The sequence below is a fragment of the Megalobrama amblycephala genome, linkage group LG20 (genome assembly GCF_018812025.1).
Source record: "Megalobrama amblycephala isolate DHTTF-2021 linkage group LG20, ASM1881202v1, whole genome shotgun sequence".
NCBI lineage: Eukaryota > Metazoa > Chordata > Actinopteri > Cypriniformes > Xenocyprididae > Megalobrama > Megalobrama amblycephala.
Window position 1 is genome coordinate 29972303 of NC_063063.1, and position 14801 is coordinate 29987103.

Here is a 14801-nt window from a genome sequence, read left to right on the forward strand (position 1 = left end):
TACTACCATACTGCTTACTATTTTGCAGTATGCATACTATAATTCTTTCTAAAATGTTTCTATAAATCTCATCAGATGACACCTTGGAAATAACATTTTTAATTAGTATGTTTAGTGAAAAAAAAAACAATATTGTGTGCATCAAGAATATATGCATACTATACTGTATGCTGCATAGTAAGAAGTGTGGCAGCATGCTGTTCTGAATTCAATGAGCAGAACTACTGGCGCCCCCTGCAGGATGATGCTGTCAGTCAAGGCCTGCAGCAGATCAGGGCAGGGAGTGGACGGCACATCTGAGGGAAGTGTACTCTCGTTAAGGGGAAGACAGATATGAAGGAAGTATAAATAAACATGTAAAGGCAGATTGTGTTGAGTCCGGTCCTCTGATGTTGGAACAGGTCAACATTCTTCTGCTGATAATAACGAATCTCTTCATCATTAGAGGAGAGAGAAAAGAAAGAGATATGAAAGCTTGTATGACTCACACAATCAAAGCAGCCCTATCCTGCTCTGTACGTCTATTTCATGTTTAGTCCTGGTCATTATTTTCCTGTGATCAATTTGTTTTTTAATTTTAAGTGGGTAATTTGCTGTTTTGTTCTCTGTGCATTGGCCTCAGCATTGCTTATTTACAGAGGGATTTAATAATTAAAGCTGTCAGATGTCTCCATGGCTTAGAGCAAACAAAATAAAAAGGCACTGGAGAACAATTAATAGAATAATTCACCCATAAACTAAACTTGTCAGCATTTGCTCACCCTCGTGTCGTTTCAAAGAACGTTTTATTTGAGGAGGCAAAAATTTAAATATTAGTACAAAAAACACTGAAATATAAGATGAAATAGTGTAAAATACATTTTACCCCTATATATATATGTGTGTGTGTATGTGTGTGTGTAAATCTAAGGGCAGCCGTCATTTGAGTAAAAGTCAATATAAATAATGTTCATACAAAAATATTTTCACTTCTGTAGCCTAATATAATTTTTAAAACAAATGATAGTTATAATCTTATGATTTTCATAATTTAAATGCCCGTTCACACCAAAAATGATAACTGTACCGATAACTATATTTGCGTCCACACAAACGAACGATAACGGACTGTTTATTCTAAGCTCACGTGCTGCGGTTTCAAAGTGTTTCAAGTTTTTGCTGCATTTACACAGCTTTAACCAGCAGATGTCCTCGTCATGATATGTTTCGAGTGAATAGCTAGTGTAATCGATCTAACCTAACAGTGAATATCTAACAGTGGATTCTAATTGGCTGTCAGTGTTTTATCGTTCAACAGCTGGAAAAAAAATAGTTCAGAAAGTGATCCCAACGATATCGTTTCTCTATATCATTATCATTATCGCTGTGGTGTGGACAGTGCTATTGGGACAAAGTAAATAATAATAATAATATCTATGCATAAAGACATTTGAAAAGTTGCAAAATTAAATTAAGAATTCATTTTTAATGTGACTTTCGTATAACAAAAATAAACCTGTTAGTTTTAGCAATAGTAATGCAATAATTGTGCTTAGTTTAGCAAATACCAATAAAAAGCAGAAAAAACTCTCTTTCTGGTTTGACTGGGTAATGATGATGAATTGTTTAGCTCTGTTCTTCAGGCTGAGAGAGAAAGAGAGAGAGAGAGGTGTTTAATATGACGAGGTCTGCAATAAACCAACAGTTCTCTGATATATACACTGATTAATGGTAAACAGCCTCTTTACTCCGCTGCAGGGCCACTGCACAGACTGAGAATAAATCATTCATTTCTCAAAAAGGGATGTATCTGTAGGATAACAATGAAAGCACATTTCTGTAACACTTATACAGATGAGAAGCAAGCTTCAGATAAATGCAAAGGATGCAGGAACTGCATCCTTTAATGTTGTTTTAGTCACATTCTTGTATTTTATAGCTTGCGGCCAGTGTTTCAACAACAATTGAACAAGGAAGTGGAAGCGTTGCATTCATAGACTTCACCTAAAAGGTTCATTCTCGAAATGTATTGCATAGTGTAATGAATCAAAAGACAGTTTTCCACACAGAACAGCTTTAATTACGAGCATCTGGGGATTTTTTTGTGTGCAAAGCAACATACTTTCAAAGAAACAACAATTAACCTCAAACGGAGTGATAATTTCTCTGGAAAGCAGGAATTAAGTGAAGTCAGTGACTACGAGATGGTATCCCAGAGCAATCTTTTCTAATTGGTCCCCATAATCAAATTTTCAGCAGTCGCCACAGTCTGCAGCTATTTATGAGAGCAAAAATTGTCTCGTTATGAGTATTAGAGAATTCGTAATGTTTTATGCAGTGCTGTTAATTATGTTTTCCATATTTTGATTAAAAATCTTTTTTACTCAAAAATAGGACAGAAGCAATGGAAAACAGATTAGTCTGTCTGTTTAGACCCCAGTTCGAATAAACATTTTGAAAACTGACCATATGAAAACGACATTACAAAGAGTTTCATCATGGGTAGTTCAAAATGCAAACAAATCTATCACCATAAACTGATAGGTTGTTTCTAGGCAAAACCAAGGCATCCAGGCAGAAATGTCTCTTAAGCAGCAAATCAGCAAATTAGAATGATTTGCAAAGGATCATGTGACACTGAAGACTGGAGTAATGATGCTGAATAAATTACATTTTACAATATATTCACATAGAAAACACTAATTTTTAAACTGTAAAATATTTCACAATATTACTGTTTTAACTTTATTTTTTGATCAAACTAATGCAGTCTTTTAACGGTGGAGGCCTATATGTGTGTGTTTGTTTTTTGTGTTTCTTTAAAGGGGACCTATAATACCCCTTTTACAAGATGTAATATAAGTCTCTGGTGTCTCCAGAATGTGTCTGTAAAGTTTCAGCTCAAAATCCCCCACAGATCATTTATTATAGCTTATCAAATTTGCCCCTATTTGGGTGCAGTGCCGCTGCTAGCCATTTTGGTGCCCTAAGCATAATTCCTTTATGATGCCCCCCACCCTGACCCCGAGAAAAAAAAAAAAAAGCCTTTGTTTTTGCCAGTTTAACTTTTTATTACCAAACATAACTCAATACCAATAACACACAATAGCAGCATCACAGTATAAAACTTAAGAACACTAAAAAGAGAAAGTAAAATCTTCACAGCTTTGCTGACTTTGTAAACAGTAAACAGAATAGCAAAATAAAAAAATTATCAAAATAATCCAGCCTTTTTTTTTTGCAAATTCAATGTCACTTTGAATAAATTAAATTAAATAATCATCAATAAGTACAAACAAGAATAGTCAGTCTTCTTAAATAAAACAAAGATTTAGAGGACTAAAAGTCACAACTTTACTTACTTTGTAAACACAGTAGGCTATGTAGAACAGCTAAAAACACACATTCAAGTAAAGTGCAAAATCTTCTTAGACCAAATGTTGTCAAAATAAACCAAAGACATACATCATCATACATACATCATACTCAGCATTGCCTCATACTCAGCATTGCCCCTGCAATAATTTAGAAATGCAAAGAAAAGGGATCAGTATAGAAAGAGACAAAATATTCAAACAAAGAATCTTATACCAGAAAAATATTATAAACATTTATAACTGAAAGCATGGCAGCCAAGGAGTTCTCCCCCTTTATTCCTTATTTATCTATTATTAAAAATAAAAAAAATTAAAAAAAATTCTGCGTTAAACTGAGAAGGGTCATAGGCATAGCACTTGCATATTGTTGTCCTACTGTTAGTTTAACTGCTTCTATTGTTCTCATTTGTAAGTCGCTTTAGATAAAAGCATCTGCTAAATGAATAAATGTAATCTAATATAAAGCATAATAGAATGAGGTGCAATAATGCACACAAATCAACAGTAATGTTTGCTTTATATCATTCATAATGACATTTTATATATATATATATATATATATATATATATATATATATATATATATATATATATATATATATATCCTCCTGAGACCCCCAAATGTTTTTTTTTTTTTAATTTAGTATTTTTTCATGTCATTATATTGTTTAGAGCATAAGAAACAAATGAAAAAATAACATTTTAAAAAATTATATTTTATTCATATGTTATGCTATGTCCTCTGTAGTGGACACCAGGACTAAGTTGTTTAAAAAATAAAATGACATGAAATGACATGTATAGGCAAAAACAATGGGATTTTTTTTTTAATCACCAATCAATTTTTAGGCTTCAGGATTGTTTTTAACCAAACTTTGTATAAAGATGATTCTCAACTATGTTATGAAACATATAATGGAATTAATTGATATACCATTTTACTTTATGCAGTATGAGGGTAAAATGGCCATACAGGGGTTTTCCCATTCAATACAATGCATCTATACACTGTATCTAATTTGCATATTAATGTGTTCTTGGAGCAACATGCAATGAAAAAAGAAGTGTAATAATGGGAGCAATAATTGGCAACATTTTCATAATAATATCTAATAATTAATAGGAATATTGATATATAATTTCTTTGCCTATTCACTTGTTGTGTCTCCTGAAATGCCTGATAAACATGATTTAAGTCCCGGTGTCCTCTACAGTGGACATGTATGAAATCAATGTTCTGTTTCATAACAGAAAGTCATATTTTGATTTGAAACCCCATAACATTTTCCTGAGATGTTGATTTATAATAAACAATTTGAAAATTAATCCGATTTAAATAATCACAAAATATTATCATATTTCCATAAGAGTGCTAATTTTCATTTTCAGTCATATTTAAATACCAAGAAGTTGTTGTTGTAATGGGGAAACCTCTAAAAATCTGGTATCTCTGCAAAGCCCTGAATGTGCTCTTTACAGGACATCCAGACTTAAAACTGTGACATGTATGATGTCAGAGAAAACCACTAAAATATAATGTCCACTACAGAGGACAGAAGTCTATTCCTGGGTCCCAGGAGGATATATTTAACAGGAATTGTTAGCCTACCATGTGCACTGCACTGACTGCTATCTGTTAACGTTACTGAGAAAGTATTAACCACCGTCACGTCAAAATAAACCATAAACTACTGCGATATCTAAAGAAAGAAAGAAAAAAAAAGTAACAGCTAGCTGGCGTCAGGTCAGTTGTTTTTAAAATAGGTAATGTTTAACAGTAAAATCTCAATTTAGCTTGCACCGAAGTTGTAAGTTATAATAACATAGTTTGCTAATGCTAACATTAACGTCAGCAAGTTCGAGGCGCATTACGATTAGCAGAGCACGCACATGCAGCACATTTCCCGTATTTGTGAATGATTAAACATGGACTTACCTGAAAGTGATGCACGGGCATCATCTCGCAGTTTCTTCTTCTTTCGTTTCTTAGAACCCGACTCCTGCTGTCTTTTCGGAGCCATGCTCAAAATCTGTCAAACTGCGTCAGGCAGGCGCCCGCGCGAACAACCGGAACGGACCATCCGGCACGGGGGTGGGGGGTACTTTCTAGACTAGACTAGAGCAATTATTAAATATCTTTCTTGTTCCCCCTTTTTTGTTACATATACATGGCTAAAATGTGCCTAATATTTCTATAGGCTAATGAAATAATACCGGCATTTAAAAAAAAAAATTCATTAGGCTATTTTTGGTGCCCCCTCAGCACTTGGTGCCCTATGCACAGTGCGTGATGCGCGTGGTGGGAGCGGCGGCGCTGTTTGGGTGTGAGCAAAAACACGCCGTTTTTGTGTGTGTCCCTTTAAATGCAAATGAGCTGCTGCTGCCGGTGTTACAATATATTCGGTTCCTGAAATATTCTGTTCCACTGGGTGGCGCTTACGCGAATATTCATGATATCCTTCTATTGTGGGCGTGTCCCTGAGACAACGCGCAAGTGAATGGAACTTAAAATATTAGTACACGCTCCTCAAATCGCATCGGTTTAATGGATTATTTCGAAAAGGTAATAAAATATTCAGCGTTAAGCAACAATTCACATGTTCAAAGCAATGCATAGTTTGTGTGATATAAATCGTCAGAACTATTTTGCCTGATTGAGTACAGGACAGGCATTCAGATAAACAGTTAACGTAATGATACATCATAGCAAACATGAGCGAATAACCTTGTTTTACAACGATGTGTTTTCTGTTTAGCTTTTTTATTTGTGAGGCTTTAAAAAGTTTTTGAATAGTTTGATTATTTTGCTTCCTTTGTTGTAATTGACAGCTTGAAACAAACCTCTACAAATGTATCTGTGACCTAATAAGCTGTAGCCTGGTGTGATTATTCTGTCATCCTTCATTTCTTGATTATTTTGAAATTTCAGTGTTTATCACCACAGTAAGACTTACATAGGCTACCCTTTATCAACACCAAACTACAAATATGTCCTGTTTTCTCATATTTTACTGGATATCATGACAAATTATCATTATAGTCCAACAAGTAAATGCACACTTGATGTTATTTGTCACATATTTTTGTTGCAAAGCAACATCATTTTTTTTGTGTGTGTTGAGTTTTTCACTTTCAACTGTTTTTCCAGCACATACAAATATTTGTACAAACAAAAAGATTCAAAAACGGAGACATAAACTGAACAAATTTCATAGGCGTTTGATCAACAGAGTAGCCTATCTGAAAGTCTGATGTGGCACCAGCTGCTTTACAGAGCATATCATCCTCATGGACAGCACCAGATTTGCAGCTCTTGCTGTGAGATGTTACTCCACTCTTCCATCAAGGCATTTCACATTCTCAAACATGTCTGGTGGGACTTATGGTTACATGTGGTTTGGCACTGGAAGGACAATCAGCTGTCCTTCTTTCTCCCTGTAGCACTGTCTCAGGCATCTTCATGTGTGTGTGTGTGTGTGATGGAGGGATTCCCGCCGCTGTTTTGACTCCTTTACACATTTTAGGAACATTGCAGTTTATTGCTCTGTTCACATCTACATTCCTCATACCTCCTGCAGCGGGACTAAGGCATGTTCGCACAGGTGATCAGAGACCCTGGGCATCTTTATTCTGGTGTTTTTCAGAGTCTGTAGAAAGGTCTCTTTAGTGTCCTAATTTTTTGTAACTGATTACCTTGATTGACCTATAGGTGCATGTGAAATAATTGAAAAACATCATGACAAACATTGCTAAAACCTTTTCTAAATATCTGTAAAGCTTATTTGGATTGTACAAAGTTATCTTTAAAATATTATCCTGAAAATGTTTTCATCTTTTCTTAGTTTAATTTTTTTAAAACAACAAATTCAGTTGTAGCCTATATAAATATTAAATACATTAAATGTTATAACAAGTACAGAAGTAATTACTCTATGAATGTAACTCAAATTGAAAAGACATTAAAAAATTCAAAACAATGTGTGAAAAGAAGCAATGCTAAATGTGAGGTTCTGAGGTAAATATTAAAACAGGGCCTTGGCACTCGGGAACAGCCTTCATGCATGTCCAGATCACACGCTGCCAGAGCTATCCAAGACTTCAGCTCTCACATCCAGCCTGAAACAGACAGTGACTTTACAAGATGATGAATGTAATGTGGAAACATCACAAAAGCAAAACAAAACCATATGACATTGGTGATAATAACAAGTATAACGTCATCTTGTAAAGTAGCTGTCTATTTTTTCTGTGCATTTGTGCTGCATTACCTCACAGAATAAATGATATGATTATTATCAGAATTTTTTTATTTGACTGCTTTTGAAATTGTTTTAAATCAGGTACATAAAGTTGTTTGAGTATGTGTTATGTTTGACACATTTCAGGGTTTTGTGCTGCAATATCCTGCCTTGTCAAACTTTAAATAAAACTAAACTAAACTATAATTTTCTTATCATAATTATAATATTTTAAACAAACTTTAAGTAGCTGCTGGCATGAAGACTGTCATTAAAACAAAGCTCCAAAGATTTATATTCCAAAGGAATTTACCTTTTCGAAATAATCCATTAAACCGATGCGATTTGAGGAGCGTGTACTAATATTTTCAGTTCCATTCGCTTGCGTGTTGTTTCGAGGACACGCCCACAATAGGAGGATATCATGAATATTCGCGTAAGCGCCACCCAGTGGAACAGAATATTTCAGGAACTGAATATATTGTAACACCGGCCCCCTTTCCATAAGAGGGCGGAGCTTTTACAGCTCAACAACAACAAAGCTGGAGAATCTCACGCAGCCAAAATGAGGATTGTCAGTAACGTTGTTCAGCCTTACATTGTTCAAACCGGAGTCGACACTGATGGAGAGACTCAGGAAGAAGTTACAACTTTTAGACGTTTCTGAATGGTTAGTGGATAAATTTATGTAGTTGCTGTGGAGTTGATTCAACTCACCGACTAGCATGTGCCATCATGTTAATCTTTTGTGCAAATCCAGTGTTGAATTGCCCGGGAAGAAGCTTGTTGTAGTCCCTACCAGCCGTTTGTTGTAGTCCTTAAAAAGCGATTACTATAAAAGAAAATATCTCTCTTTGCATTGAACTTTGCAGATGTTGTTTATGCTCAAACAGCAACATTACACACTAAAGTTAAAAAAGTGAAATCATAATCAAGGACCCCTTTATGGGCTATGGGCAGCACTTTTATCAGACTATTTTAATGTGCACAACAGTGTTACATAAAGGGGTTGGACAATGAAACTGAAACACTGGCCAATATAGTGTTAGAGGTTTCACACCTATACATGCGCGGTTTGGTGGCCGATCTTCACTGATCTGAGTGTAAAGGTTGAATTAGGAGAGCAACAGCTGTACAAAAAATATTGCAATGCACATAACATAATGGGAGTTCAAAAGAAGACAAATTGTTGGTGTGTGTCTCACTGGTTCATCTGTGACCACCAGGACTATCTAGGGTAATGTTGGCATACTGCTACATAGGATGAACCACATCCAACAGGAGTAATTGTCGACACAAGAGGAAGCTCTCTGAAAAGGATGTCCAGGTACTATCCCAGATTGTATCCAAAAAACATAAAACCACAGCTGCCCAACTCACTGCAGAATTAAATGCGCATCTCCACTCTCCTGTTTCCACCAAAACTGTTCTTCGGGAGTCAATATTCATGATCAGGCTGCTATAGCCAAACCTTTTGGTGTTGCCAATGCCATGTTAGTTTCATTGGTGCCAACAGTGCAAATCGTGGGCTGTGGACAATGAGAAACATGTATTATTCTCTGATGAGTCCACCTTCACTGTCTTTCCCACATCTGTGGGAGTTACAGTGTGGAGAAGCTCGAAAAAGGCTTAACAAACGGACCTTTGCTGCCCAGAGTGAAACACATGGATCAGTGATGGTTTGGGCTTCAATATCATGGCATTCCCTACTGTGCTTGATGGGCGGATCACTGTCAAGGACTACTGAACCATTCTGGAGGACCATGTGCACCTAATGCTTCAAACATTGTGCCCTGAAGGAGGTGCTGTGTATCAGCATGATAATGCACCAATACATGAGGTATTTACATGAGGTTGAGGTATTTTGGAGGAGCAAGTCAGAAAACATTTTCCTCCACCAGCATCTGTTCTGGAAGAGGAATGGCTCAAAATCCCTCTGGTCACTGTGAAGGACTTGTATCTGTCAATCCCAAGATGGATTGATGCTGTAATGGCCACAAAAAGAGGCCCTACACAATACTAATAAATTATTGTGCTCTGAAACCAGGTGTTTCAGTTTCACTGTACATCACAGGAGTCTGTCATTTTTAGGAATATCAGGAACATTTCCACTACATCTCAAATGATGTATTGTAGCTATTAAAACAATATTTTGTGTGACAATGACATTTATGAAATAAAATATCAGATTACTTTGTGTTGCTCAGTACTGTGTATTTTGAGGATGCATTTTATGTATACAAAATACACACATAGTTTTTTTTTTTTTTTACAAAAATATTCCTTTCACAAGTCATATTTACCTCACATATTTAATGTTATGTTGTTCAGTGATGCTACAAAGTTGACTTAACTTTTGAAAAAAAAGTGCTGTAGGTTGCAGAGTAAAAATGTATATAATTTTCATACAACAAATACTGAAATGATTTATTTCATGTCTTTAAACTTTCATATTTTTAAATAAGCGTAGACTCTAAAAAATGCTGGGTTAAAAACAATCCAAGTTGGGTTGAAAATGGCCAAACCCAGCAACTGGGTTGTTTTAACCCAGTGGTTGGGTTAAATGTTTGTCCAACCTGCAATAATTTCTAAACTATTGTTTAGAAATTATTGTATTGCTCACTTAAAATGAACCCAAAGTGTGTAGGAAATTAACATTTATTATTAAGTTTAATGAATAATCAAACAATAAACATTTATTAAATTACTTATTAATAAATGTTCACCTTTTGATTTTTATTGTTGCCTCTAGTAATTATGTGTCTGATTTTTAATTTCCAACTTATTTTAGTTTCATTTTAAGTCAGCCATATAGTAATTTTTTAAACAATAGTTGGTTTAAATAAAACTGCCCAGCACGATGGGCAAACATTTAACCCAACCCCTGGGTTAAAACAACCCAATCACTGGGTTTGTCCATCTTCAACCCAACTTGGGTTGTTTTTTTGAGTGTATAATAATGAATATTTTTATGAGGATTTAAATTAAATAAACATTTATAAAATAACATTTATATATATATATATATATATATATATATATATATATATATATATATATATATATATATATATATATATATATATATATATATCAAAAATTAATCATAACAAATAAAATAATAATAAATCTGTGCATTTTAATAAAAGAATGTACACCTGGAACATAAATATATACCCTGTATACCAAGTGACAAAAGTTGTATTGTTACTTTTACTTTACTCTGGTATTTTGGCCGAATTTATAGCTACCATGGTAATTGTTTTGTGAGGGACTGTCCGGTCGTCCGGTGACGCTAGTGTCCCACATGACAGAAAGTTTCTCATATCTCCCCCTCGCGGTTCATGAGTTCAGTGATGGTGGAAAATGGCGGCTAGATGAGTCTTTCCACTCCTACAGAGAAAAGAAAAAGTGTGTGGAAAAACTCTGGATACATATTTGGAATAGCGACAACAACACTCACGGGCGTCTCACAACACCTTCATCAGTGAGGATGTCGCGCTGGGTGCCCACGAAGAAAGAGAAGTATGGAGTAGGTGAGTAAAGAAGGAAACTTGCATGAACTTCTTTTAGTCCTGTTTAGAAAAGTTTTGGGAGAAATGGTGAGTTTCTACATTTCCAGGTTCGTTTAGATTCTTTGAGGATGCTTAGAGCTTAAGTGTTTTTATGATTGTGTGTCAGTGTAATCTCTGCGCTATTATATATTTGAGATGTGTGTGTGTGAGTGTGTGAGAGATTGACACAGACGCGCCTAGTTCCAGTGTTTCCTGCGCGGCGGCCTGAATGGAGCTCATGGATACATTGTTTCTCATTGTTACTCGCGCGCTGATACTTTGTAACAAATACTTTGATACTTTGTTTCGCGCTGATATGTTTTAAGAACTTTTCGCGCTTGTTGTGTTTTCCCGCGGAAGATTCTTAACACGCTGCTTTCTAACAGCCACTGCTGCTTTCATTCGCCAGATTGTTTTGTTTGGGATTTCAGGGATCCCACTGTAATGGATATTTGAAAACTGTGATTTCCAGTCACAGAAGTCCTGTAGTCCATATACACGGCCTGACCTGAAATATTTTATTGGATACTAACTCACTGATATTGAGTATTTATACGTATCTCTGTAAAAGTACTTTTTATAAATCCATATCCAGTATCGTAATTACTGGAAAAGTAATGGAAAGTCGAAATGCGTGGGAAGCCTGATGTAAACATACTCATTTTGTTGGGCTACTATATACGTTATACTATATGGGCTATGTTTATTTGTTCTCATCTGGGTGTTTTAAAGAATGAATTTTGTGAATTTCAATATTGTGTAAAATATTTTTTTTATTGAGTAATTTTGAACAGGTATCACGTTAACTCTCTAGAATACTCGATTCTGATTGGTCAGTGTTAGTATACTTGTGTCATGGTTTAATTTGTCTTAGGCAACTGATTACCAACATATCTATCTATATATAGTTTCATGCCTTTTATCATTCCCAAGCTTCCTCATGACTTGCTTTACATTTTAGTCACTAAAAATACTACGCCCCTGCCCGGTCTGTATGTGTCCAAATATGTTTAGAACTAGATGTTATCCAAACACATCAGCAGTAAAGGAAAGTTGAACTGTATTTTTCTTCCTCCTTGAATATAATGATAGAGTGGATTGTTGACATGCTATTCGTTGTACGTTGTCTCATTCCTCCAGCTGTGATTGACATCTCTGCGTTGACATGTCATTATTAGTCATGACATTTTGCACCGAATGATACTGTTGGTGTTTTTCTAACTGAAGTGTTTCCTTGAACAGCCATAATAGTAGTTTACATACCAAAAGTTCACTTTGAAGGTTCTTGAGAAGGATGTTTTCAGAGTTTAGGGATGATTTAAAGATATAATAGAATCTTAATCCCATCTCAACTGGAGAAGAACTTTATGGGTTGCATTAAATGTTGGATCAGTAGGATCTTTTATTGGCAGCAAACTCCGTCTAGCCCATAATTCTAGATTTATCTGCTCTGAAAATATCTGAAAATATCTCCAGTGTTCATGTCAGATAGAAACTTCTGTTCTGCTTGCAGGCGGAGAGGAGTTATTCAACTCTTTTGAAATATTGTGGTCTCTCTACCTGTTTGTGTTGCTCAGTGCTTTTATAGTGACTTCCACTCTGAGCTGAAAGGAGTATGAGGCGGTGTGTAGAAATGTCTAGTCTTTGTTGTGTGTGTGTATATTTTTACCCTGAGGGTGGTTGAATTTCACTCTGTAATGTTTAAATAGTTTTGCCTCTGTATTGGTGTAATTTAAATTCTAAAGTGTACTAGACTGAGGTGAAGCTTTTTCTCACTATGGCAGGTTAAAGAGGAACATGTTGAAGCACATTTGTGTGTGCTGCTTCCTTGATAAACTAACTGTTGAAAGTAGCACCATTTCTGACTGCTTCCATGTTATATATACACACAAATGATCAATTTATGCATTTATTTACTTACTTCTATATGGATTCATTTAGGTATGCACCGATATGAAATGTTGGCCGATACCGATAATTCTTTATATTTGAAAGCTGATAACCAATATATTGGCCGATTAAATCTAAATCTGAATTTTTATGTAATTTTTGAGAGGCTGATTACAAAAACAAGTCTCACTATTAAAAGCCATGTCCCAAGCACACAATTATAATATTTCAAGCATTTTAAAGCCATCATGGTTAACCGTGTGCATCTGAAGTGTCTCAGCTGAAGGAAATAATCATATTTTCTTATCGGGCTGATAACGATAACATTAAAAATGAAAGTATATCGTCTGATACCGTTATGGTGGCCGATATATCGTGCATCCCAAGACTTATTATAGTGATGCACGATATATCGGCCACCATATCGGTATCGGCCGATATATGTTCATTTTTAAAGTTATTGTTATCGGCCTGATAAGAAAATTTGGCCGATATATTACAGCCGATAAATAAATAATGGATTATTTCCTTCAGCTGAGACACTTCATGCACACTGTTCACCATGATGGTTTTGTATTGTTTGAAATATGATTGGAGTCTTGCACTTAAGTGCAACATGTGCAGCGCAAGTCTGTCATAGGCTACATAAAATTATAATGAGAAGAGAACATTATAATTGTGTGCTTAGAACATGGCTTTTAATGGTGAGACTTTTGTTTTTGTAATCAGCCTCGCAAAAATTCCTAGATAAAAATTTGGATTTAGATTTATCGGCCAGTATATCGGTTATCGGCTTTCAGATATAAAGACTTATTGTTATCGGCCAAAATTTGAATATCTGTGCATCCCTAAAGTCTTTACAATACCTTTACAGTAATTAGGACATGGTGGGAGCGCACCTTTTATTCCAGGTGTAAACATGATCTGAGAGTCATGTGACAAAGGGGCTTTGGGGGTTTGAGTCATGTGATTTAAAGGGTTTGGGTGTGTCCTGATTTAGAGGTCTGCAATTCAAAACTTGTCCCGGGCCGCATTCTATTGCATCGGCTCCGGTGGATGTTCGTGCCTCTATCCTAAATGTCTGGACCAAAGATTCCATCAGGAAGATACCTAAAATCAGTCATAACTCATACTCTGTGATCAGTTGTGTGGTTTACAGACTCATTTCACTGATGTTGAATCAAATAACTTAAACTGAAATGGAGACTGTGACGAAGGGAGATGATTAAACCGAGAGAGTGTTGGGTTCGTTCTTCAAACTGAACTGTCTACAATCAAAATGCATTGGCTAAAGTTAACTTACTAAGACTAAGTCATTTTTCAGCATAGTTCTGCATGTTTAAAACACAAGCATGGTTGTTCAGATCTGTCAATTTATGGTTTTGACAGTAAAGGGTTAATTTCATGTCCTCTTTTTTTGGATTCTCCGCGCACCTCCGTCTCTCTGCATGAGTAAGTCCTGTGGTATTTGAGGAAGTGATCTCTGAGAGAGGTGTGCTGCTTACTCGCTGCCGTCCCTAAAGAGTTTCCAAAGCAGCTTTAATAGGCTTTGTGTGTGTAGTTTGTTCCGTTCATGCAGGCCTTGAGAAGAATTGAAGTGAAGTTTCTCTGCAGAAAGATGGCTGAGAGAGATGAAGGAATTGTGTTGATGCATGAACAATAAAATGTTGTCCATTAAAAAATTACTTAATGTGCACAGACATACTTCTCAGATATGCATGTATACGTACTTAATAAACATGAATGAATGTTTATTGTTCAAT

General features: G+C 35.5%; 2 protein-coding genes across 7 annotated transcripts in view; one reads left to right on the plus strand and one right to left on the minus strand.

Moving 5' to 3' along the window:
* Positions 1 to 5622, minus strand: part of lg20h10orf90 (linkage group 20 C10orf90 homolog) — a 42548-nt gene extending 36926 nt beyond the window's left edge. For all 5 annotated transcript variants that reach the window (XR_007181907.1, XM_048170756.1, XM_048170753.1 and 2 more), the window contains exon 1: positions 5293 to 5622. Coding sequence is in view for 4 of the 5 variants with exons in the window: in XM_048170756.1 (XP_048026713.1) it covers positions 5293 to 5316 (24 nt within the window). In the remaining variant the exon portion in view is untranslated. The remainder of the gene's footprint in view (positions 1 to 5292) is intronic.
* A 5255-nt stretch (positions 5623 to 10877) lies between these two features.
* Positions 10878 to 14801, plus strand: part of dock1 (dedicator of cytokinesis 1) — a 299327-nt gene continuing 295403 nt past the window's right edge. For both annotated transcript variants that reach the window (XM_048170101.1, XM_048170102.1), the window contains exon 1: positions 10878 to 11130. In XM_048170101.1, the coding sequence (XP_048026058.1) occupies positions 10902 to 11130 (229 nt within the window). In that variant the 5' untranslated portion in view covers positions 10878 to 10901. The remainder of the gene's footprint in view (positions 11131 to 14801) is intronic.